This window comes from Pneumocystis carinii (genome assembly GCF_001477545.1).
Source record: "Pneumocystis carinii B80 chromosome Unknown supercont1.4, whole genome shotgun sequence".
In the NCBI taxonomy this organism is placed as follows: Eukaryota; Fungi; Ascomycota; class Pneumocystomycetes; order Pneumocystales; family Pneumocystaceae; genus Pneumocystis; species Pneumocystis carinii.
The window spans coordinates 257482-280257 of NW_017264716.1; the positions used below are offsets into that span (position 1 = coordinate 257482).

General features: G+C 27.3%; 9 protein-coding genes across 9 annotated transcripts; 5 read left to right on the top strand and 4 right to left on the bottom strand.

Moving 5' to 3' along the window:
• Window positions 1-77: 77 nt before the first annotated feature.
• T552_00981 (hypothetical protein) lies at window positions 78-1314 on the top strand (the record flags this gene model as incomplete). The annotated part of the gene is made up of 6 exons (XM_018369576.1): window positions 78-170; window positions 215-283; window positions 347-394; window positions 444-754; window positions 805-920; window positions 968-1314. 6 exons carry the CDS (start codon window positions 78-80, stop codon window positions 1312-1314), a joined length of 984 nt encoding a protein of 327 aa, XP_018226761.1.
• Window positions 1315-1399: 85 nt separating this feature from the next.
• Window positions 1400-4603, bottom strand: T552_04095 (hypothetical protein; the record flags this gene model as incomplete). The annotated part of the gene is made up of 10 exons (XM_018372146.1): window positions 1400-1762; window positions 1806-1994; window positions 2038-2179; window positions 2224-2467; window positions 2512-2854; window positions 2898-3104; window positions 3145-3510; window positions 3557-3743; window positions 3784-3880; window positions 3922-4603. 10 exons carry the CDS (start codon window positions 4601-4603, stop codon window positions 1400-1402), a joined length of 2820 nt encoding a protein of 939 aa, XP_018226762.1.
• Window positions 4604-4787: 184 nt separating this feature from the next.
• Window positions 4788-7970, bottom strand: T552_04096 (hypothetical protein; the record flags this gene model as incomplete). Its single annotated transcript, XM_018372147.1, has 13 exons — window positions 4788-4867; window positions 4913-5255; window positions 5300-5817; window positions 5860-6103; window positions 6147-6398; window positions 6441-6604; window positions 6648-6840; window positions 6885-6976; window positions 7018-7136; window positions 7182-7723; window positions 7776-7808; window positions 7859-7898; window positions 7951-7970. The coding sequence occupies 13 exons, from the start codon at window positions 7968-7970 to the stop codon at window positions 4788-4790; spliced, it is 2640 nt and encodes an 879-aa protein (XP_018226763.1).
• A 61-nt stretch (window positions 7971-8031) lies between these two features.
• T552_00983 (glutamate-tRNA ligase) lies at window positions 8032-10808 on the top strand. The gene is made up of 10 exons (XM_018369577.1): window positions 8032-8121; window positions 8183-8679; window positions 8724-8844; window positions 8891-8988; window positions 9036-9194; window positions 9235-9336; window positions 9382-9734; window positions 9780-9974; window positions 10022-10178; window positions 10219-10808. Exons 1-10 carry the CDS (start codon window positions 8061-8063, stop codon window positions 10654-10656), a joined length of 2181 nt encoding a protein of 726 aa, XP_018226764.1. The 5' UTR covers window positions 8032-8060; the 3' UTR covers window positions 10657-10808.
• T552_04097 (ribosomal protein L19) lies at window positions 10754-11330 on the top strand (the record flags this gene model as incomplete). The annotated part of the gene is made up of 2 exons (XM_018372148.1): window positions 10754-10808; window positions 10855-11330. 2 exons carry the CDS (start codon window positions 10754-10756, stop codon window positions 11328-11330), a joined length of 531 nt encoding a protein of 176 aa, XP_018226765.1.
• On the bottom strand, window positions 11151-12584 carry T552_00984 (hypothetical protein). The gene is made up of 6 exons (XM_018369578.1): window positions 12092-12584; window positions 11986-12047; window positions 11814-11945; window positions 11703-11767; window positions 11415-11657; window positions 11151-11372 (listed from the first exon to the last, which is right to left on the bottom strand). The coding sequence occupies exons 1-6, from the start codon at window positions 12538-12540 to the stop codon at window positions 11352-11354; spliced, it is 972 nt and encodes a 323-aa protein (XP_018226766.1). The 5' UTR covers window positions 12541-12584; the 3' UTR covers window positions 11151-11351.
• A 1860-nt stretch (window positions 12585-14444) lies between these two features.
• T552_00985 (NAD+ synthetase) lies at window positions 14445-17354 on the top strand. Its single transcript, XM_018369579.1, has 17 exons — window positions 14445-14513; window positions 14561-14677; window positions 14726-14742; window positions 14787-14886; window positions 14927-15122; window positions 15166-15254; window positions 15295-15412; window positions 15452-15583; window positions 15632-15840; window positions 15880-16031; window positions 16074-16161; window positions 16208-16433; window positions 16480-16586; window positions 16627-16660; window positions 16706-16870; window positions 16914-17042; window positions 17088-17354. Exons 1-17 carry the CDS (start codon window positions 14485-14487, stop codon window positions 17307-17309), a joined length of 2130 nt encoding a protein of 709 aa, XP_018226767.1. The 5' UTR covers window positions 14445-14484; the 3' UTR covers window positions 17310-17354.
• Window positions 17355-17521: 167 nt separating this feature from the next.
• T552_00986 (hypothetical protein) lies at window positions 17522-19514 on the bottom strand (the record flags this gene model as incomplete). Its single annotated transcript, XM_018369580.1, has 9 exons — window positions 17522-17670; window positions 17719-17848; window positions 17913-18254; window positions 18305-18430; window positions 18473-18750; window positions 18798-18895; window positions 18940-19076; window positions 19124-19271; window positions 19321-19514. 9 exons carry the CDS (start codon window positions 19512-19514, stop codon window positions 17522-17524), a joined length of 1602 nt encoding a protein of 533 aa, XP_018226768.1.
• Window positions 19515-20101: 587 nt separating this feature from the next.
• On the top strand, window positions 20102-22703 carry T552_00987 (V-type ATPase, A subunit). Its single transcript, XM_018369581.1, has 15 exons — window positions 20102-20147; window positions 20226-20232; window positions 20283-20350; window positions 20395-20460; window positions 20506-20590; window positions 20634-20653; window positions 20696-21028; window positions 21075-21226; window positions 21271-21433; window positions 21479-21687; window positions 21734-21788; window positions 21830-22060; window positions 22104-22191; window positions 22242-22344; window positions 22390-22703. Exons 1-15 carry the CDS (start codon window positions 20145-20147, stop codon window positions 22655-22657), a joined length of 1851 nt encoding a protein of 616 aa, XP_018226769.1. The 5' UTR covers window positions 20102-20144; the 3' UTR covers window positions 22658-22703.
• The last annotated feature ends 73 nt before the right edge of the window (window positions 22704-22776 follow it).

The following is a 22776-nucleotide window of genomic DNA, read 5'->3' on the forward strand; positions in this document are numbered from 1 at the left end:
TTTTGGAGAAAATGATTTTTTTTTAAAGTTGGAGGTCCGTGGAAAATTTGGAGGAGAAACCGACGGGGAGAAAGAGGATGCACAGTTTTCCGGTATTTTATGGGTGTTATTTGTTAAAATCAGAGACAACAAGAGGTACATACGTAGGATCTAGTAGTAATCCATATAATGTGTTTTTTTCCGGGTTTTTTTTGATGAAAATTGATGAAATTAGAGGTTAAGACAACATAATGGAGAAATTGTATCAGGAGCACAGAAAACGGTTAGAGGACGTCCTTGGAACGTATGATAAGATGGAATTAGAATGTCGGAGGACTTTCTGACTTTTTTTTTTGAAAAAAAACAGATTATTTGCCTTATTTATGGATTTCCTTCAGTAGTATCAGCTTTGCAAGTTTGAGCGGTTTAAAAGGCTAAAAAACGAGATATTCTAATGTATTAAGTTTGAATGGGCATGGCAGAATCCATATAAAACAGTTAAAATTGAAAAAGAGGAGAAAAAACGGCTTCAAATGGAGTCAAATCAAGAAAATGAAGAAGAAGTGAAATATCCTAAACAAGGATCGTATATTTCAGTGAAAAGAAGGTTATTTATATTATATAATATGTTGACGATGAATGCATGGAGAAGATGGCCTCTTAAAATCCGAATTTTTGATGAAAAAGCAAAAAAAGTATGGGAGACGTTAAATAATACGATAGATAGGAAAATAATGTCATGTATGACATTAGAATATGATATAGTTATTTATGGGTATGTGTTTTTTTTTGTTGCGTATTATTTAAATGAGATGTTGTATAAAGAAAAAAAGAAGTATATTTAAACAATTCAAATAATATAAAAAATAATGAATTATTAAATGAGGAACAAGTGGAAAACAAAGGATACCATGCTTTAAAGAAAATAGATATTTATGAAGGTTTTATATGTTTTTTTTTTTATAGAAAAAAATTAATTTTATAATAGATGAAATGTCACAAATTGCATTTAAAATTTTTGAAAAAATTAAAGAAAAGAATAATAATATTTGCATTATTTGCAAAAATATATGTGAATTTCCAGAATTGGATTCGAATGATGCAGCACTAATATATTCTCAACTAATTATTTGCCCGATAGAAGACTGTCTACATGTATTTCATCTTTTATGTTTAGCAAAATCGATACAAACATCAGAGACAGAAAATGATGTTTTAATTAGTCGCTATAATTGTCCGTCATGTCAAAAAAGTATTATTTGGGGAGATTGTATTCGTCTTCAATATTGTATACTGAGAAAGACAAATGCTAATTTAAAAGAAATTAAATTCTAAATTAAGGTATATTAAACATTGCAAATCTCGCATAAGATTTATTAGCTTAAATATTATTAAAAATTATATTAATGATATATTATTTTTATAGTATAAGTTGCCAATTTTCAGTAATAGATAATTTTGGATCTCTAATGGATATTATTTGCGTTTTTTCGTCATTTGATAGAGTAACAGTAACTTCTACTTCCCATGTATCTTTACCTTGTATAGCTTTCCCTTTAGTTATTTCTTTTATAATACTATCAGATTTTAATATTATAAGCTTTTCTATTCTGATATTTTTTATTTTTTTAGAATATTCTTGTGAATTTTTGGAATTATTAAGATTATATGAAACAAAAGTAAGATTATCAGATGAAAATATAAACTCTTTATATATATAAAATCCGTCATAATTGTCAAAAGATACCCCGTCATCTAAATATAAAGATCCTTTTGCATTTCCCTATAAATATTAATTAAAAAACTTAAAATCTAAATGGTAAAACTTTATTATTAAGAGCAACAATAACAGTAAATGGATCATTCATCATTAATAAGGATGAACGACGTGGTCTATCACGTCTTATAACAATATTTCCTCCTTGTATAAACATTGGTATTTTCTCAAGAGGACAAGGAAATGTTTTATATCCTTTGCCAGTATGTACAGAAAAATCAAAGTAATCATAATAAGGCTAAATTTATATTACAAAAAAATAAGAAAAAAATATTATTCACCTCATCATCTCCAAAATATACATTTATTTCAGTCGCACCTTCATTAGTAACAGGTTTAACAAGAATACCACTATCTCCCAGAAAAAATTGATCATCAATTGAAAAGCCATTTTCATCATCAGGAAATTTAAGAAATTGAGGTCTAAAATGGTTAAAAGGATATAAAAGAATTATCAATGTTTTAACCGTAATACTGGTAATCCTGTAGTACTTGCATGAAAAAAAGCTGTATACCAAGTTGGAAGAAGTTGATATCTTATAAGTATGCTATTACGTATAATTGATCTATAAGAACTAGGAATAGTCCAGGGCTCACGTCTCCGAGTATTAATATGCGAATGTCCTCTAAAAAAAGGATAAAAGATTCCAGCTTGATACCAACGAGTCAATAATTCATTAGAAGGATTTCCAAAGAAACCGCCAACATCAGCTAAAGAATTAAAAAACAATTGACTTTAGAAATAAAATATCTACCTCCAGAAAAAGACAATCCGGCAATGTTTAGAGATAATATTTCAGGTATTGAAGCACGCAAATGTTCCCATGATGAGCCATTATCTCCGATCCAAATAGCACCTATACGAGAAGTACCAGCCCAGAATGACCTTGATAAAATAAATGGACGCAGTTTTTTATTAGATTTTCTCGTGCATCCAAAATAAGTATAATATTGTACAACAAAACCATATAAATTATGAAGGGCTCTATTTTCCCAGCCTCCAGAATGTATAGCATCTTTATGTATAGTATATTCAGGCCCATTAAATACAGATGGTTCGTTCATATCATTCCAAATGTGTAGATTTGAAAATGAAAACTTCTTTCGTTATATAATTTTATCATAATTTATGTATTCTTACATTTAAAACTTCATACTGAAATTTGTCAGACCACCATTTAGCACCTTCTTCTGATATAACATCTATCCATATAGAATTTCCCGGCCAACAATTAGCTTCATAAACATCTCCCTTTGAAGTTTTTATAAAAAGCTCCCTATCCTTTATTTCTTTATAAGCATGATATTCTTCGTCCTTCTTAATATGGGGATTCACAATTACTATAAGCTTTTAAAGTTAAAAAAGTTGTTAAAAGAAATAAATTAACCTGTCTTTTTTTAGAATTAAACCTTTCTAATATTTTAGAAGGAGAAGGAAAATAATCATTATCCCATATAAAATAAGCCTTTCCATTGCTGTATTCTATATCAAGCCATAAAGCGTCATAAGGTATATCATATTCATCAAAACTGTTATCAACATAAAAAACATCTTCTTCACCCAAATAATTCCAGCGAGATTGATGATATCCCAACGAAAATATATTTGGAAGCATAGTATATCCAACCAATTCCCCATAGTTTTTAAAAATAGAATTATGATCTATACTTAAAAAGACAAAAATATCTATTAATCCAGTTTCTGAAATCCAATGACTCTTAGTTGATAGACTTATAGAATGCTCAGAATTGTACTAAAATTATCAGAAACAATATAGAAAAAGGATTATCTGAAAATACTTTTTGTTTTTCAATATCAATCCAAGTATCTGAAGGATTCATCCAGAAAATAGAAGCAGATGAATTTTTCTTATGTGCGTACATGAAAGGAATAGATCCATATAATGAAGCCGGGCTATCAGATTCATACTCAAAAACATCTGTATTATACAATCGGTACGGTTCATTATAATCCTTATTCTCCCCTCTAACAATTAATAATAAATTTATATAAAAAGAACCCCAACCGAGTTTCTTTTAATGAAAAACTAGATGAATGTTCCGGAATACCATAGACATGTTGATAATCTACAAATGTAATATCTAAAGCAACAGATTCCGGTCCTAAAAATTACTATAAAAATATTATATATTAATTAAGTTACCTAAAGGTTTACTATCATGTATTCCATTAAATGATTCCTCCCACATATTAAATCCATCTGAATAATCTGATTTTTCATTTACAAGTGGTTTAGGACGCCAATGTTCAAAATTTAAATATCCGTATTCATTAAGCAAAATTTCTAATGTTTTTTCCTTATAAAAACTAATCTTAAATGGATCATGAGTTATTATCATTTCATATACATCTCCTGGACCATAATTTACTATTGTTATTCCTTCTTTTTTCTTATAATTTTGAACTGTTTTGTCACATTCAAGATTAGAAACAATAGTCCACTTTTCTGTCTCATTATATCTTTCTTTACGAATCTTAGCATCATCTGAAATACTAATATTCCCTATTCGACGCTGTAATTCATCTATTTTAACTCTTACAGCTCCTGTTTTCAAAAATGAAATAGAAATTGGAAGATGAATAATTTCTTTGCTAGTTTCCAGTATTTTCAAAATAGTAGCCTCAAGAATCCCTTCTTTTAATACTAATTTCGATTCATCAAATACATATCTATCTCCTGGAATTCTCTGATCTGCTAAATATCTATTACGTCTACAAAATGAGGACTGTTCACATGTTTTAAAACCCTTATGATCAAATGCTAGAATTGAAATAAAAAACAAGCAAAATCCAAAAACAACCCTTAATATTTTAGTGTATTTCATTGTAAATAATACCCTTTTCTTTTAGAGATTTTAAGAAAAATAACATTTTAAAATTTTGAAGTTGTACGCAGATTTTATATTGATTAATTTGATAAGATAAATTATAGATAGAAAAAGCTAAACCAGTGATTAATCATTTGAAATATTAGATTATTAATATGTGAAATGATGTAGACTTAATTGACTAGTTTTGTAACTTTTTAGTATAAAAATTGAGATTTCCAACTTTGTCAATTACAGATTTTGCTACAGCATCAACAGCACCTGTAAAGATTTAATAATAGAATTAAATAAAATATTAGAAAAAACCTTTAGGACTCAAGAGAGAAGGAGAATGTTTTGTTTCTTGGATTCTAAATAATTTAATAGATGTGCCTGTCCATATACCAATTGCACCAGTAGAAAAATTAGTCTCAGCTACATAGATATGTCCCCATAATAGCCCTTCTATTCTAGTTAAAGTGTGATCATTGCAAATAAAAGGTATAGGTTCTGTATCAGTTATATCAAAATCAATACTTAAAGAAGATAAAGCTTCTAAAATAATATTAGGATTTGGTGTTGAAGATGCTATGTCGTTTATTTTAGGTTTTAATTGTTTTATTATAGTAAGTATTGTATCAAGATCAAGGGAAGAATGCCATGATTTTACCTAAAATAATATGAGAAAAGAAAAAGATTATAGAAATAGATTACCCAATCCTCTGTTGGAGTGAAATTTTCTTTCGTTTTTAAGATACTTTTGGGTGTATAAGTATTAAGATGAAATGGATTAGTCTTAGTAAAATCAGACGAGGATTTCAATCGTTCAGGTAATTTTCCTTTAGCTTTTTCAGAAATAAAAGAATTGTTTATTTTATGAGATTCAAAAGCAGAAGTTGATGTTCCTATCAATGATATAGATGATTTTCCTTTTGATAATTTATCAGTTACAGTAGTATTTTCTGAATTTGTCTCTTGGCTATTTGATTCATCATCTTCAATAACAAAAGGATTATTATCTTGAAAAGATGTTTGAGGGAGAGGTGATTTTTCTGAAAAACATGTATTATCTTTATGAAATTCCTTGGTATCATTTTTAACATTATTCAATTCATTTTTTTTAAATTCAGAGTTCTTCTCAAGCTCTATAAGCGCCTTTTCTAGAGTAAAATTCTTTAATAATTCAAACCTTTCTGAAGATCTTAATATTGCATATATTAAATGTAGATTTTCTAAGAAATATTAAATTCCTAAAAAAAAATATCCATATATACTTTTCATCTGATGTTCAATTATCCTGTTAAACACTTCCAGAAGATTTCTTAATAAATTATGATTATTTTCATTAGCTAATAAAAAACTGAAAGAAGAAAAAGAGTAAAATAACTGCATCAACTTTGTACATGAAAGAATTGACAAATTTTGAGCATATGGTGCAATATTGATCAGAATAGAAAGCATGTAAGGAAACAAACAGCTTAAAGCACCTTTGCTAGTCGTAATAAGCATATAAATTGACTATAGATGTCAATAAAGTAAAATAAAAATAGAAGAATTATACAATAATAATAAAGTCCATATAATTATCTTTAGAAATTAATTTTATGTTTACAGGAAGAATCTTGTAATGCTCAAAAGTTGCATTTAATTTTTTGCAAAAAGCTGATTCTCTAGATAATGTTTGTAAAATTGAAATACAAATCCGTATAAGTCCAAATTTTGATAATTCTTTCCTGTATTCTAGTGTATAAGATAATAATAACACTAAATAATCTAAAGAATTCTTGCTATTAATTAAATATTCTTTAAAACTCTATATATTGTAAGCTAAATTTTAAAAATAAGTAAGAAATACATTATTTATCTGAAAAACTTTCCAAAGAAACATTATTACTTCAGGACAATATTTCATATGTTTTTCAATAGCAGGAAAATAGGAATCATTATGAAGAAATTGAGTTAAAATCCTATTAATTCCATTAAAAAGAAATTCTATATCGCCTTTATGATGAAGTTTCCCTAAAATTCATTAAATATTCTATTAAACTCAAGAAAAATATACCAAAATACATGCAATATTTATTTACAGGAATTTCACTGGTCTGATTTTTTTCAATATCAAGTAATGAAGGAATTTCATAGTCAAGAAAAATCAACAGAATTTGAACACAGTAAGAGACAAGTAATTGTTTAGAATCTAATGAAACTATTTGATTATAAAATATTCGCCATTTTTCAAGGTTATAATTCATAACCTATCAATATTAAATTATATGAATTAATTAAAAGACAGGATTACCGTATTTAAAAGAGAACATAAAAAAGTAAGAATAAATCTTTTATCTGGGTTTGTCACCAAATAAATAATATATAAATTAGGTTTTTGTTTATCTAATTTTTTTAGTTTTTTCATTATAAATTTCAATAATTACTTGGATAAAAGTAAATTGATTTCGAAATAATTGAAAGAATACATCTCAATACCTCTATCCTATTTAATTCATATTCTGTTGTTGCTTTTATCGATGTCACACAACCAATACCCGGTTCCCTATACATATAAGATATTGCCAATTCATAAACAAAAAATTCATACCAAACTGAATATGTTATCTTGTTAACATCATTTTCTTTTGAATAAACCGTAAATCCCGAAAAAAAAAGCATGTCATTAAGTGTATCTAACAATTCTTCCGCAAGCGGTTTCAAAATCTCATATTCTGATTCATTTTCCTTTTCATACACATCATTCAAAATAATTTCTGTATATTTAAGATGCGCTTTAAAATCAATTTCTTCCTTAGAAAGATTTAATTCTTCTAACGTTAAATTCAAATTACTATAACATTTAAATTCTTTTTTTCGGCTTCTATAACTCCAAAAAATCTCATTCTCCCATTCTTCCATGCTTTCTTTCTCATATATAAATGGCATTACCCTCGTTATAATACGAAGACAATTTAACGCTTCTTTCATCCTTTCTGGATCCCCAATTTTCTCCCTAATAAAAACAAGTTTAGATGCAATTACATAAACTAATGTTTTTATATTTGTTTCTGAATAATCCCGGATACGTATAATGTCCTGCCTTGAAAAAAGTGTAAAAACATCATTTGCTGATTCCGGAAGCTCCCAAAACTATCCGATAATAATTATATTCATAATTTCCCTTATTTAACTATTAACTAACCTGTTTCCAATAGTCATTCTCTGCCGGAATACTCTAAATACCCTTAATATAGACAAAAAAATATATTCATATTCTTAATATACTTCTTCAAAAAGACGAAAAATTCCACGTCTAAAAACAATTCTATATTAATATTAGTATTTTCTATTAAAATATATTGTTTTTAATCAATTACTTTGATTTCTGAGCCCCCATTGATAGGAAATAATTTTATTATAATTTTGGAGGTTGATCTGACTATATAAACCCTCGAGCTCGATAGCTCATAATCAAACGTCAAAAATAATGATGAGTGAAAAATCGGCGGTATTACGTATTTTAATCCAAAAAACACCACCACCATATGGTTTGTAGAGCTTAATTTAGTATATATGCTTTTTTTCAGGTTTTTTTAACGATATTTTTAGGGATTTTTCTTGTTGTATTATGGATTAACAAGGAATCTGAATCAATTCATGTAGATTATGTTAATAATGGGAATATTAACGAGGATAATAAGGATGAAGAGATATCTTTTGAAAAGTATCCAGGTGGAAGTGTTTTATACGGTGAAATTCCTATTTTAAAGGAGCTTTTGAGGGATCTTAAGGAGCCTTTAAAGGACAAAGAAACGGTTATTAAATGGGCAGAATATACAGTAGAAAAGATCAATACAGTCTCGGTTAATGAGTTAGAATCAGTTTTTTTATATTTGGAAGAGTTTTTGTTGGAAAAAAAAGGGTTGACAGGTGATTGTATTACGCAGGCAGATTGGATAGTATGGGGAGCATTGAGAGGAAATGTATATGCTCAAGGGATTATTAAGAAAAATGTGTATACAAGTGTTAATAGATGGTATCGAATTGTTGAATCGGATGGATTTGTTTCTCAAGGGGTTCAATTGTTGATGAAAGAAATAACTAGTGTAATATTTTAGTTATAATATAATGAATATTGATAGTTTAATAGAGAAAAGCACGTTCAAAAGGAAAAAATCCTACAGCGAATTATGATATTGGACTTCAAAATGCAATTGAAGGAAAGGTAGTTACACGATTTCCTCCAGAACCGAGTGGATATATGCATATTGGTATTATTGGAAGATTGAATGTGTTTTATTATTAAAATGAGGACAGGACATGCAAAAGCAGCGATTCTTAATGAATATTTTGCTAGAAAATATAAAGGAAAACTGATTGTACGTTTTGATGATACAAATCCTAGTAAAGAAAAGGTAATTTATTATTTAAGAGAGAGTTTTTTTTTTGATAAATGTAAAAGGAGGAATTTCAAGAAGCAATATTGAAAGATCTTGATTCACTAGGAATCAAAGCAGATCAAATATCGTTTTCATCTGATTATTTTGATAAAACATATGATTTTTGTATACAAATGATTAAAGATGGGAATGCATATGCAGATGATACAGATAAAGAAACAGTAAATGCAAGATAGATTTATATTTTTCTAATATATTCAGATGCGTGCAGAGAGAATGCAAGGTATAGAAAGTAAAAGACGACAAAGAAGTATAGAAGAAAATCTAGAAATATTTTCTCAAATGACAAAAGCTACCGAAATAGTATGTAATATATACTTACATTACATCCTTTCTTACATATATAAGGGATTATTAAATTGTATTCGTGCAAAAATATCAGTGAATAGTCCAAATAAAGCTTTAAGAGATCCAGTTATTTATAGATGTAATACAACTCCTCATCACAAGACTGGAACTATTTGGAAAGTCTATCCAACATATGACTTTTGTTGTCCTATAGTTGATAGTATCGAAGGTGTAACTCATGCTTTAAGGACGAATGAATATAAAGATAGAAATGCTCAATATCAATGGATGATTAAAGCTCTTAATCTTCGAAAGGTATATATATGGGAGTTTAGTAGAGTTAATTTTGTCCGTACATTGCTTAGTAAAAGGAAGTTACAGCAATTTGTGGATGATAAAAGAGTTTCAGGATGGCATGTTTTCATAAAATATATAGAAAATCTTTATAACTAAATTAGGGATGATCCAAGAATGCCAACAATTCTTGGAATTAGACGTAGAGGAATGACAATTGATGCTTTAAAACAATTTATAATCTCTCAAGGACCATCAAAAAATGTTCTTAATTTAGATTGGTCAAGTATTTGGGCTATTAATAAAAAAATAATTGATCCTACTGCGCCTCGTTATACAGCTATAAATTCAGATAATTTGTGAGTATTTCTAAAGATATATATTTATTAATCCTTATATAATATAGGGTAAAAGTTTCTATAACTAATGGACCAAGCACTATGTATATAGAAGAAAGACCTAAACACAAAAAGAATCCTCAAGTTGGTATGAAAAAAGTAGCATTCTATAAAAATATCATACTTGATCAAGAGGATGCATTGACATTTAAAGATAATGAAGAGGTAATTTATGTTTCTATAATTCTTTTATTTAAGCAATTAGATCACACTCATGGATTGGGGAAATGCTGTTATAAAAAAAATAATAAAAAACAATTCTGGTATTATTGATTCAATAGAGATGGAACTTCATTTAGAAGGGGATTTTAAGGCAACAGAAAAAAAAATTACATGGCTAGCTGATCTTCCTAATCTTATCGATGTTGAATCGGTTGATTTTGATTATTTAATTTTGAAAGATAAATTAGAAGAAGGAGATCGTCTTGAAGATTTTTTAACTCCTTGTACTGAGTTTCATTCAAAAATAAAAGTTGATGAAAATTTTTTAAATCTTTCTAAATCAGATATTATTCAATTGGAAAGAAAAGGTTATTTTATATGTGATCAGCCTTGTGATAGTGAGGGAAAGGGTCTTGTTCTATTTAAGATTCCTGATGGAAAAGTTGTTAATAAATATGGAGTCAAAAAAATAGAAAATTAAGGTTTCATCATCGATCTAAATTTTTTAAAAATAGTTTTTCATAAGAATGACTTATATTTATAAAGACATTCTTAGATTGAAAACTTCAAAGAAAAATATGAGAGAGTTTTTTTTTTTATTTTCAAAGTTTTATAGTTCTATTACAAAAAAAGGTATTTTTTCTATCTTATTTTTAAGACAATATTTTAATAAAGAAAGGAAATAATCTAGGAAAAATACCTATTTATGAGGATTTACCAGTTCTTTTTAAAGGCAATGCAGTTAAAAAAATTGAATCATCTCAGATTCAGATCTTAGATCCAACTGGAGAAAGAACTTTACTTTTTTCAAAAAAAAATTCAAATTCTGCTCGTCCAGGTGATATTTTACAGGTTGAATCATATAACGCACTTCCAAACAAATCAAATATATCAATATTTTCAGGATATTTAATTGCAGTTCATAGAAAAGGCATAAACACAAGTTTTCGTCTTAGAAACCATATTTTTAAAACAGGAGTGGAAATCAAGTTTAATCTTTATAGTCCTGCAATCAAAAGTATTAAAATACTATTAAAAAAAGCAATTGGAAGGGTCCGTAGGGCAAAATTGTATTATTTAAGGCAACTTAAACATAATCCTGGACCAGTGGAAAATTTATTAAAACAAAAGGAAAAGCAATGCAAAACAAACTAAATTTGTATCGTTATTACAGTGCTAATATGTTGGAGTATTATTCTATATAATTATCCAAGTGAAAAGGTGTATAAAATAGCTTACTAATGAGTATCGTTTATATAAATACCGAGAACTTGGTATATACTGTGTTCTGTTTCGAAATTCTTCATTTGAAAGGCTCGTAGATGATGAATTCATATTGACAAATGTTGGTGATGATGATAATTCATTGTAAAATGGAGAAAACTTTGAAGAATTTTTTGTTTCTGTATTTGCACATGATGACTGAGAACTTCCATTATATGGCGTCACCTGTTGTGGAGAAGGACGTGGAGATTGTCTGGTCTAATAATACCTTTAATAATTAACATTAAAAAAAGTAAAATAAACCTGTGGTGAACTCTTCACATATCTTGGTGGCGTAATTGTATTATTTGATGAAAAAGATGGAAATACTACAAAAATCATGTTAGTCTTAATATCTTTTCTAGGTATTTAAACCATGAGGATCAAGTCCAAATAATTTTCTCTGTATCGGTGTTAACGAAAGATCTAAAAATGTATCTTTTGGCCGAACAAGTCTCAGTGTTGCTTCAATAACATTATAAAGTAAAACAACCTGAATAAATATATCTAATATCTGTTAAAATCCTCTATACATTTCATTCCCTACTTAAATATTTAAAATATACTTTTAAGCTATTATATTCTTTTAAATAAATCTCAATAAACTTTCTATTCCCCTAATAAATTTATATATAGAATATATATATACCCACTTCTTATTAAGATAGTTTTTCCCCCATTGAATAATAATAATAGCTAATACATTCGCAATTAATCTTTTAATTGTTTCCTCATTAACTCCCACTTTTCTAACCCTCTTAAAAATAATATCTAGTGATGGATGCCTCCAAAATCCAATAGGAGGCTCCTGATTTGCCCTTTTTTGAAGCTTTGAACGGGAAAATAAATGAGGTGAATGTAGATTTGTCTCTGAAACATATCTACTCATATTTCTACCCTCTGAAGGCCAATCTCTATAAATTTCCGGTGATATTGATGATTCATAATTCCTAATCTCTCCTATATTCAACTTATTTCTTGATCTTCTTAATGAACTTGTAGATTCTGGTGATTCATTACATAAATCTTGAGTAAATGATGAATTCGAAAACGGTGAATTAGACATAGATTTTCTCCTACGTTCTTCATATAAAAAGCTCATTTATTATGCTTAAAACCCTTCAAAACCTGTATATTTATTTATCTTTAATATTTGTGCTGTTCTTATAGTCGTCGAGAGCTTATATATTAGCGTAACGAGAGAACGTCAGAAAAATGGAGGGAGAATTGTATAATGAAAAAGAGGGCAAAATTGACTAATTGATGTCTGAAACATGGTAAAAATGTTTTATTTGATGGTTATTATATATATGTAGTTTTTTTTCTGGAGATTTTAGGCGAATTTTTGAGGTTTTAAGAGATTTTTTAAATGTTCTTAGGAGAAGCAAAAGTATATGTAAAAAAAGCGATTAAATAAGACATATTTTTAATTAAAAATACATAATATTTATGGGGAATTTTGTTATTTGTTTTATGTCGCGTTTAAATTATTTTTTTATGGTTAATTGTCAATATTTTATTTTAATTTTTTATTGAGGAGTATTTTGGTATTTATCTATATATATTAGAGTGAAATCATGTCTTTTATATATTGGAATGAAAGAGGAATGTTTATTTATGGGGATAAAAGTGTTTTATTTGAGTTTTTTTGGGAAGAAAAGCAATAAATTTTTAATAAAGAATGATAGAAAATTATAAGATATTTTTTAAAAAAGGAGCGAATAAAATGTGAAAATGAGCTATATATTGTGTAAGGGTTATATTTATTGTTTAATATTTAATAATGATGTTTTTAGTTTTTTAATGTTTTACTTTTTTTTCTAGATAATATTATTCAAATGTATTAAAAATGTTTTATGAGATTTTTATTTGAAGAGATATTTTCTCAATTCTTGTTTAAATGCAAAAATTCTGTTATTTTTTGCTAAATATGTTAGAGAGTTTCTGAAAATATAGGTATGATTAATATTTATTAATATTAAAATATTTTTGATAAAAGATAGTAAAATACTTTTCTGGATTAACTCTTGTGGTTATATCATTATTTAATGAAATAGATATTTGTTTTTTTTTATGGGAATTATTTATAGTGTTAATCCGAATTTCTTGATTATTTCAGAAGATACATTCTCATTAAACGCATCAAATGCAATGGTATATAACTAGATTAAAAAAAAGATTATTTGGGTTTAAATAATATTATTAAATCGATAATTGAATTTGATATTTATGATTTTATATGTTATGATTTGTTAATAACAATATTTTTTGACGTAAGTTATTATGTAATTATAGATTATATAATAATTTTTGTTTATATAGATCATTGGAAATGGTTTCATATTTAACTAATATGGCTAAACTAAAAAGATTTCATTTATATAAAAATTATTTAAAATTACTTATAAATTATACCCTGGAGAATTTTAATAGTTTGGGCTTATTAGGAATTCAAATTATCTAAGTTGGGTTGAGTACTAAAATAGTTTATTTTTATTCTGTTGTAAAAATTTTGGTCCTATTTCATCTACCAATTATTGAGATTATTCTTAACAAGTTCATTTTGGTTCTTTGTCTACTTAACAATTGAAATTGCTGGTTCAAACATTTAAAATAAATTGGGGTTAATTGATGGGCAAGTATATTTTACTATATTTATACTTTAAAATTAACAATATAAAGATATATATACAAAAATTATCTATTACTTTTAAGGAGTTTGAAACTCTTATTTTTACTGGATCAAATAATATTTTTGGATCTTACAAATATTTTATTAAATAATCAGCTATGGATTATAAATATATATATGACAAAATAAAAAAATGGAAAAGTATTTCTTCAATGTTACTTTATTTTTTAAAAACTAAAAAAAACTGTTATACATTTTATTCTTTCAAGATAATCACTTTAAATCATTCAGCGATATATTTATTAGATTTGATTTTTTCAGGTATTTTTTTTTAAAAAGTATATTTTATCTTTTTATTTTTTAGTTCGTATATTAATTTAAATATTTATCAAGTTTTCACAGTATTTGACTAAAATGAATCGGTTTATAACAGTTGCAGCATGGTAAATTGATAGGGCTATACTATTTCTTTTAATATTTTTATTATTAGTTCACTGAATCAATGGGCATTAGATTTTGAAGGAAATTGTGATAGAATTATTAGAAGTATTATTGAAGCAAAAAAACATGGTGCTATTCTTCGTATTGGACCAGAACTTGAAATTACGTAATGATTTATATTTTAGAAATATATTTTTTCTTTTAACAATTTTAGAGGTTATGGATGCTATGGTATTATTTTATGAATGATTTATTTTTCTTTATTTTTTTATTAGATCATTTTTTGGAAAATGATACGTATACACATTCATGGGAGATGTTATGTCGTATACTTTCTTCAAACGATACACAGGATATAATTATTGATGTAGGAATGTGAGTTATTTTTATAAGTTGATTTTATTTTTAATATAAGGCCTATCATGCATCAGAATAAACGATATAATTGTCGTGTGATTCTTTATAACAAAAAGATTCTTCTAATTCGCCCAAAGTTATGGTTAGCAAATAATGGAAACTATAGAGAGATGAGATATTTTATTAATTGGCCTAAAAAACGACTTGTAGATGATTTTTATCTTCCTGAAATGGTATTTTCTATTACTGGCCAAGTATATATTTCATAATGTAACTTTTCATTACTTATGGCTTAAGAAAACAGTTCCTATAGGTGATTCAATTATTTGTACACAAGATGTTTCTATAGGTTTTGAAATTTGTGAAGAACTATTTACTTCTTCAAGGTAATTTAATATTTATTGAGTTTAAAAAATTAATTTTTAGTCCTCACATTGATCTTTTTTTAACTGGGGTTGAAATAGTATGTAATTCTAGTGGAAGTCATTATGAGTCTGGAAAGAATTTCACAAGAGTAAATCTTATTCAAGAAGCTACTTTAAAAGTATACAATTATATCTATTTCTATTCTTATTTGATAAAGTCAGGAGGGATCTATTTATATGCAAACCAGCATGGTTGCGATGGAGATAGGTTATATTACGATGGATGTTCTATGATTATAGTAAATGGGTCTGTTGTAGCACAAGGACCGCAATTTTCTCTTAATGATTTGGTAATATTTAAAAAATAGAAAATTAATAACTAATATATCTTCAATAAGGATGTTATATCAGCAACTATTGATTTAGAGGATGTTAGGAATTATAGAAATATTGTTTCTCAAGGAGTTCAAGCTTCAGATATTCTTTTTTATAATAAAATTTATTGTCCTATGACTTTAACAAAAAGTATACATGATTTAAATATTGAAAAAATAATACCGAGTGTTCCAATTGTTCCTAAATTTTATTCTCTGGAGGAGGAAATTGCGTAAGAATTCATATTTTTATATTTTAATTAATAGATTAGTTTTGCTCATTCATCTTGGCTGTGGGATTATCTTAGAAAATCAAATAGTAATGGTTTTTTTTTGGCATTAAGTGGGGGAATTGATAGTTGTGCTACAGCTCTCATTGTGTATATCATGTGCAAAAAAGTTCTCGAATCTATAAAAGATAAAAGTTTTTGACATTATTTTCCTTATAATTATTTAATTGTAGTAGATAACCATATTGTTAATGATATTTTTAAAGTATTAAAGGGATCTAAGGATAAGGATTGGATTCCAGAAACCCCAGAAGAATTCGTAAAGTAAAATTTAGCATATTTTTATATATTATTTATATTATTATTTTAGGGAAATTTTATATACTTCTTATATGGCTACAGAAAACTCTACTTTAGAAACAAGGCAGAGATCAAAACAGCTTTCTAATGCAATTGGAAGTTATCATATTGATTTAAATATTGATAGCCTTATCAAAGTAACACTACAAATATTTTCATGTGTTACAGGAAAACTGCCTAAATTTAAATTATATGGAGGATCAAATTGTGAAAATATAGCTTTTCAAAATCTTCAGGCATCAATAACACTTTTTTTTTTAAAAATGAATGATCATGAATTAGGCCCGTCTCCGTATGGTTCTTAGTTACTTCTTTGCACAATTACTTCCATGGACAAGAGGAAGATATGGATCACTTATTGTTCTTGGATCTACGAATGTGGATGAATGGTAAGATATCACTAGTACGGAATTTTTTTAATTTCAAAAGTTTAAGAGGATATTTTACAAAATATGATTGTTCTGTTAGTATTATTTTTTAACTTATAACTAAACTGATTTAATATAAGAGCGCTGATATTAGTCTCATTGGTACTCTTTCTAAAACCGATATCAGGAAATTTATTAGATATGTTCGTGATAATTTTAAATTACTTTTACTTGAGGAATTTTTAACTGCTATACCAACTGCTGAACTTGAGCCTTTTTCTGAAAATTATACTCAGACGGATGAAGTATAGATCTAAATTTTATGATATTTTATTTTTAATTTTAAAGGTTGATATGGGTTTAACATATGATGAATTAAATACTTTTGGGAAACTTAGGAAAATTGATAAATGCGGACCATATAGTATGTTTATAAAACTCCTAAATAAATGGGGATGTGGTTTATCACCTGCAAAAGTAATTTCTATAAAATAAGATTTTATTTTACTTATGAATTTAAAGATTGCAGAAAAAGTTAAATATTTTTGGTTTCATTATTCTTTTAATCGACATAAGATGACAACACTAACCCCAGCATTTCATGGAGGAGTATGTAGTTTGGATGACAACAGGTATGATCTTAGGCCCTTTCTTTATAACACAAATTGGTCCTGGCAATTTAAACGTATAGATGATGAATTAGAAATATTAGAAACTGGAATTGAAAGCATGCGATTTCCTTAATTGATATTAATTATAAATAAGTTCTATAAATATTGACACCAAAAAGATATTTAGAATTATGTTATGAAATGTTTTAATAATGTATTAAATAACTTTTAGTTTCATTTAAATTAATCTAAGAGTATGTCATCATTAATTTTGTCTTTTGATAAGGTAGAAGATTTAGCCCATCTAGGGAAAATTAGGTATTTAAAATATATTAAAATAGTTCTTTACATTCTAACGGTATGATCATCACCAGCAGATGCAAACATTACAGGGTTAACCGGACTCCACGAAACCGAATTTACAGTACCTTTATGACTTTTGAGAGTTTCAATTAAAGAACCATTTTCTCTATGCCAGACATAAACTTGGGAATCTAATAGTATAATAATTTATTGAGAAAAGAAATAAAAAAGGCACAAACCTTCGCTCCCACTAAGGATAAAATTTTCTTGAGCACCCCCAAAACATGACCTTATTATATAATTGCCCTGATGTTGTCCAGCATATTTTTTAACAACCTGCATTTTTTCCAAATCCCAAAGATAAACCTCCTAAAAAATATTTAGTTTTGAAATAATATATATATAGATAGATAGATATTTATTAAATGCATACTTGTGATGATACGTTAATTATTGCAAATTTTGAATCTTTTGAAATGCTAACACAAGTTAAATCACTTTGCATTAAAAAGCTAAATTCGAGAGTTCTATTTAAAAGATTATAGACATGAAGCATTTTTTCTGTTCCACCTGCTATAAATTTTTTCCCATCTGGAGCTACAGCAAGATCATATACTCTTGATCCTTTCCATTGATGAATTATTATTCCATCAATATTCCATAAAATAACTTCCATATCTAAACTAGCTGTAATAAATCCTGATCCATCAGGAAGCCAAGAACATGACGTTACAAAGTCTTTATGATGTGTTATTGTTTTTATGCAAGTACCAGACTATAAAATTTAGAATTTACGTCTAAAATTCTAATTTATAATAAAATTACCTTAACTTCCCATAATTTTGCCATATGATCTTGACCGCATGTTAAAATCAATTCATCATTAGGAGACCAATCCACATAAATAACAGGCTTTTCGTGTTCTTTCAATATGTATAAAGGTTTATAGGTCTAAAATAATGAATAAAATATGATAAATTAATATTTAAATACTTGAAGATTCCAAATAATAGCAGTAGAATCTTTTGAAGCAGATGCTAAATATTTTCCATTGTGGGAAAATCGAGTACACCATACTTCATCTGTATGATCTCTAAGAACTTTGATAACGGTATTAGGAAATTGATCCTTTTCACAATGATGATCTGAAAGCAATGACGAAAAATTAGAATCTGTGTGATATAAACATTGCGATATTTGATAATTTTTTGCTTGTATTAAAAGATTTATAAGCCTTCTTTCTGGAATCATTAAAGTAGGCGATATATATTCTATAATTATATTTAAAATGTTGTATTTTTTAATTAAGTAATTTTACTTGAAATCTGTTTAAGAAGTTTTTGCCGTGAAATTCCATTTGCACCATCCCACGATGCTCTTCTCTTAAGATCGTTTACAGATGATGACATAATTAAACTTTCAATTGCCTTAGAAAATATAAACTAGAAAAATACGCATACCTAGTAAGAAAATGTAATCTTTCTTTATTATATTCAAGAGGACTAAGTTCCTCTCTTAAAACTGAAAGCGCTTCTGGCATTTTATTCTCTTCTAAAAGTTCTAAAAACTTTTGTTGTCTAAGATAAAATAAAATATTCTATAAATATTAGTTTATATAATTAATTTATATTATAAAAGACAAACCGTCGGTGCTTTTTCATCCAAATAAAGAGAACTAAGTAACTTTTCCGCATTTTTCCAATTCCCTGTAAGAACTGACTCTCTAAACTGTAAAACATCCGTAGATTCTACACTAAACCCCGATTCTTGTTCCAAATGTGATACTGAAGACCTTTATCTCTCTGTTAAAATATTATACACAATTTTTCTCATAAACTTACTTATATCCGAAATCTTTAAGTGTCTGTAATATTAATCTTATAATCTCTTCCTTTTCAATAGGATGATTTTTCAATATTTCTTTTTTTTCATTATATATCTCTGATATAACTAAATCTTCTTCTCTTTTACTACAAACATCATTCTTTAACCATAACTCATTATTGCAATCTGTATTAGTTTTATCTTGTTTCATATTAGATGAATTGTCTGTTAAGGTTCGCGCTCTTTTACTAGGTCTATCTAGTATAAAGTCCCCTAATTCCGTGTCTTTCTGGCTTGAATACTGACAGTATGATCCCTCCTCAATATGTATTTCTAGTTTATTGTTCTCCAGACTGTAGTAATCAATAGATTCTGTCTTTATTCCAAAAATAAAAGATTTATAAAATATCAACAAATAATTCAATTTTTAAACAGAAAAAAGGCCTTAATTGGATTCCCTCTATTTAAAACTATAAGAATCATTCAATTATAGTGAATTTCCTGCGCGTATATACTCTAATAATTCTATAAATTAAAAAATCCTTATTTATTGTTTTTTTTGCTCAAATTTCGTCCTTTTTTCCCGTTTTTTTTCCTCTACCTTATTATAAACCCCCTAAATAATTGATTTCTTATAAGTTTTCTTCTTTTTACCCAGAAAATACTCTAATCTGGCTCTTATCTATTATTTTGAGGTTTGATGTCTCTGCATAGACGGTCGAAGAGATGCTAAATATCGATGAAACGACAGCTTAACAACGTCAAGAAATTGCGAGACGGCTATAAAAGCAGAAAAGAGGGCAATTTGGAGATTTTAAGGGTATTTTTCAAGTGAAATAAGATGGTAAGATAGTATTTAAAGTGTTTCTCGAAAAAAAACGGGAAAAAATGATAAGAATTGGCTAATTTTATGAACTTTTAGGTGGGATGTAATTAAGTGATTAATAAAGATGAGAATGTGTTTTATAAGGGGTTTTAGGTATTGAAAATGCTAAGAAATACTGTGTTAAACTGAGGGATGCGGAAAAAGAGGGAGATTTTGGCTTTGTAGGTGTTTTTTTTGGGATTTTTTGGTAAAGTAAATGATATAGGTATATTCTGTGTCTGGACCGATTGTAATTGCAGAAAAGATGATAGGTGTTTATATGTATGAACTTGTAAGTTTTTTTTTTTTTTTAGAGGAAAAAATTTGACAAAAATAGGTGAAAGTTGGATATTATGAGTTAGTAGGAGAGGTTATTTCTATTAATTATGATAAAGTAACTATCCAAGTTTATGAAGAAACAGGTTAATTTTATTATTTATGTATTTTTATGACTTAGGTTTATAGCTGGTATTGCAGTAGGCGATGTATTAAAAAAAGATTTATAATATTATTTTGTAACTTTTTAGCCTGTACTTAGAACACATAAACCTCTATCAGTGGAATTGGGGCCAGGTTTATCGGGAAAAATATATGATGGTATACAACGATCACTTCAAACGATTCAATTCCTTTCAAAAAGTATTTATATTCCTCGAGGAATTTATACAGATGCATTGGATCGTTCAGTTCAATATGAATTTTCTTCATGTAATTTTAAAGTCGGTGATCATATTACAGGAGGGGATATATTTGGCTCTGTTTATGAAAATTCATTTCTTTCTGAACATAAAATTTTATTACCCCCTAAAGCTAAAGGAACTATTGTTTATATTGCAGATAATGGGTCATATTCTATTGACGTATGTTATCTTTTTTGATTAGATATATTTTTGTGATATTTTCAAGGAAAAAATGATTGAAGTTGAATTTGATGGGAAAATAACATCATATTCTATGTTTCATCACTGGCCTGTTCGGACTCCTCGTCCTGTGGCGGAGAAGATTACAGCAAATACACCATTATTTACTGGACAGCGTGTTTTGGATTCCTTGTTTCCGTAAATAATCTTACTTTCTATCATTTTAATAATTCGATTTATAGATGTGTTCAAGGTGGAACAACTGCTATCCCAGGTGCTTTTGGTTGTGGAAAAACTGTTATTTCACAATCATTATCTAAATATTCTAATTCTGATTATATTGTTTATGTTGGATGCGGTGAAAGAGGCAATGAAATGGCAGAAGTATTAATGGATTTTCCAGAAGTATGTAGTATATCTTTATATTTATTAATTATTAAGCTATCAAAGTTATCAATTGAAATTGATGGAAAAAAAGAATCAATTATGAAGAGAACAACTCTTGTTGCAAATACATCAAATATGCCTGTTGCTGCTCGTGAAGCATCTATATATACTGGAATTACACTTTCGGAATATTTTAGGGATCAGGGTAAAGATGTTGCAATGATGGCAGATTCTACATCAAGATGGGCAGAAGCTCTTCGTGAAATATCTGGGTGAAGAATTGTTTCTATATTAATCTAAAGAAATTAATTTTCATAGTCGTCTTTCAGAAATGCCTGCTGATTCAGGATATCCTGCTTATCTTGGTGCTAAAGTGCGTATAAATGATTTATTTAATATGATTAATGAAAATAGTTGGCATTATTTTATGAACGTGCAGGAAAAGTTGTCTGTTTAGGAAATCCAGTAAGAAAAGGTAGTATTTCTATTGTTGGAGCGGTATCTCCACCTGGAGGTGATTTTTCTGATCCTGTAACATCCTCTACTCTTGGTATTGTTCAAGTATTTTGGGGATTAGACAAAAAACTTGCTCAAAGAAAGCATTTTCCTTCCATTAATTGGTCTATGTCCTATTCTAAATATTTGGTTTTCCTTTTTTTTTCTTTTTTAAATTTCTTATTCTTTCTAGAATGCATTGCAACCTTGGTATGAAAACAATTACCCAGGCTTTATAGAAACTCGTAATCAAATAAAAGAAATTCTACAGAAAGAAGAGGGTATTATATATATATATATATATATGAATACTTGATTAAGTATTTTTTAGAAATGATAGAAATTATTAGATTGGTTGGAAGGAATGCATTATCAGAAGTCGATAAAATTACTTTAGATGTGGCAGGATTGATTAAGAATGACTTTCTTCAGCAGTAAATAAAAAGTAATTATTAAAATAAAACTAAGTAAATTTTTAGAAATGGATATAGCAAATGGGATTGCTATTGTCCTATTTGGAAAACATTTTATATGATGAGAATCATAATTAGCTATTATCAACAAGCGCTACATATAGTAGATGATTACAATATTCCTTGGAATAAAGTACGAGAAAGCACTTTAGAAGTTTTCCAAAAACTTAGTTTCATGAAATTTGAAATTCCAGATAATGAACAAGAAGTGTCAATACGTTATGAAAAGCTTTTAACGGAAATTGCTGAATGTTTCCGAAAAATTACAGAATAGATAAAAAAACAGCTTTAAAATGCTATATACCTTATTTATAATTTTAGATAGAATTGCTATTTCATTTAATAATGACTATTTGTTTCGAACCAAAAATACCGTATTTTATCTTTTTTATA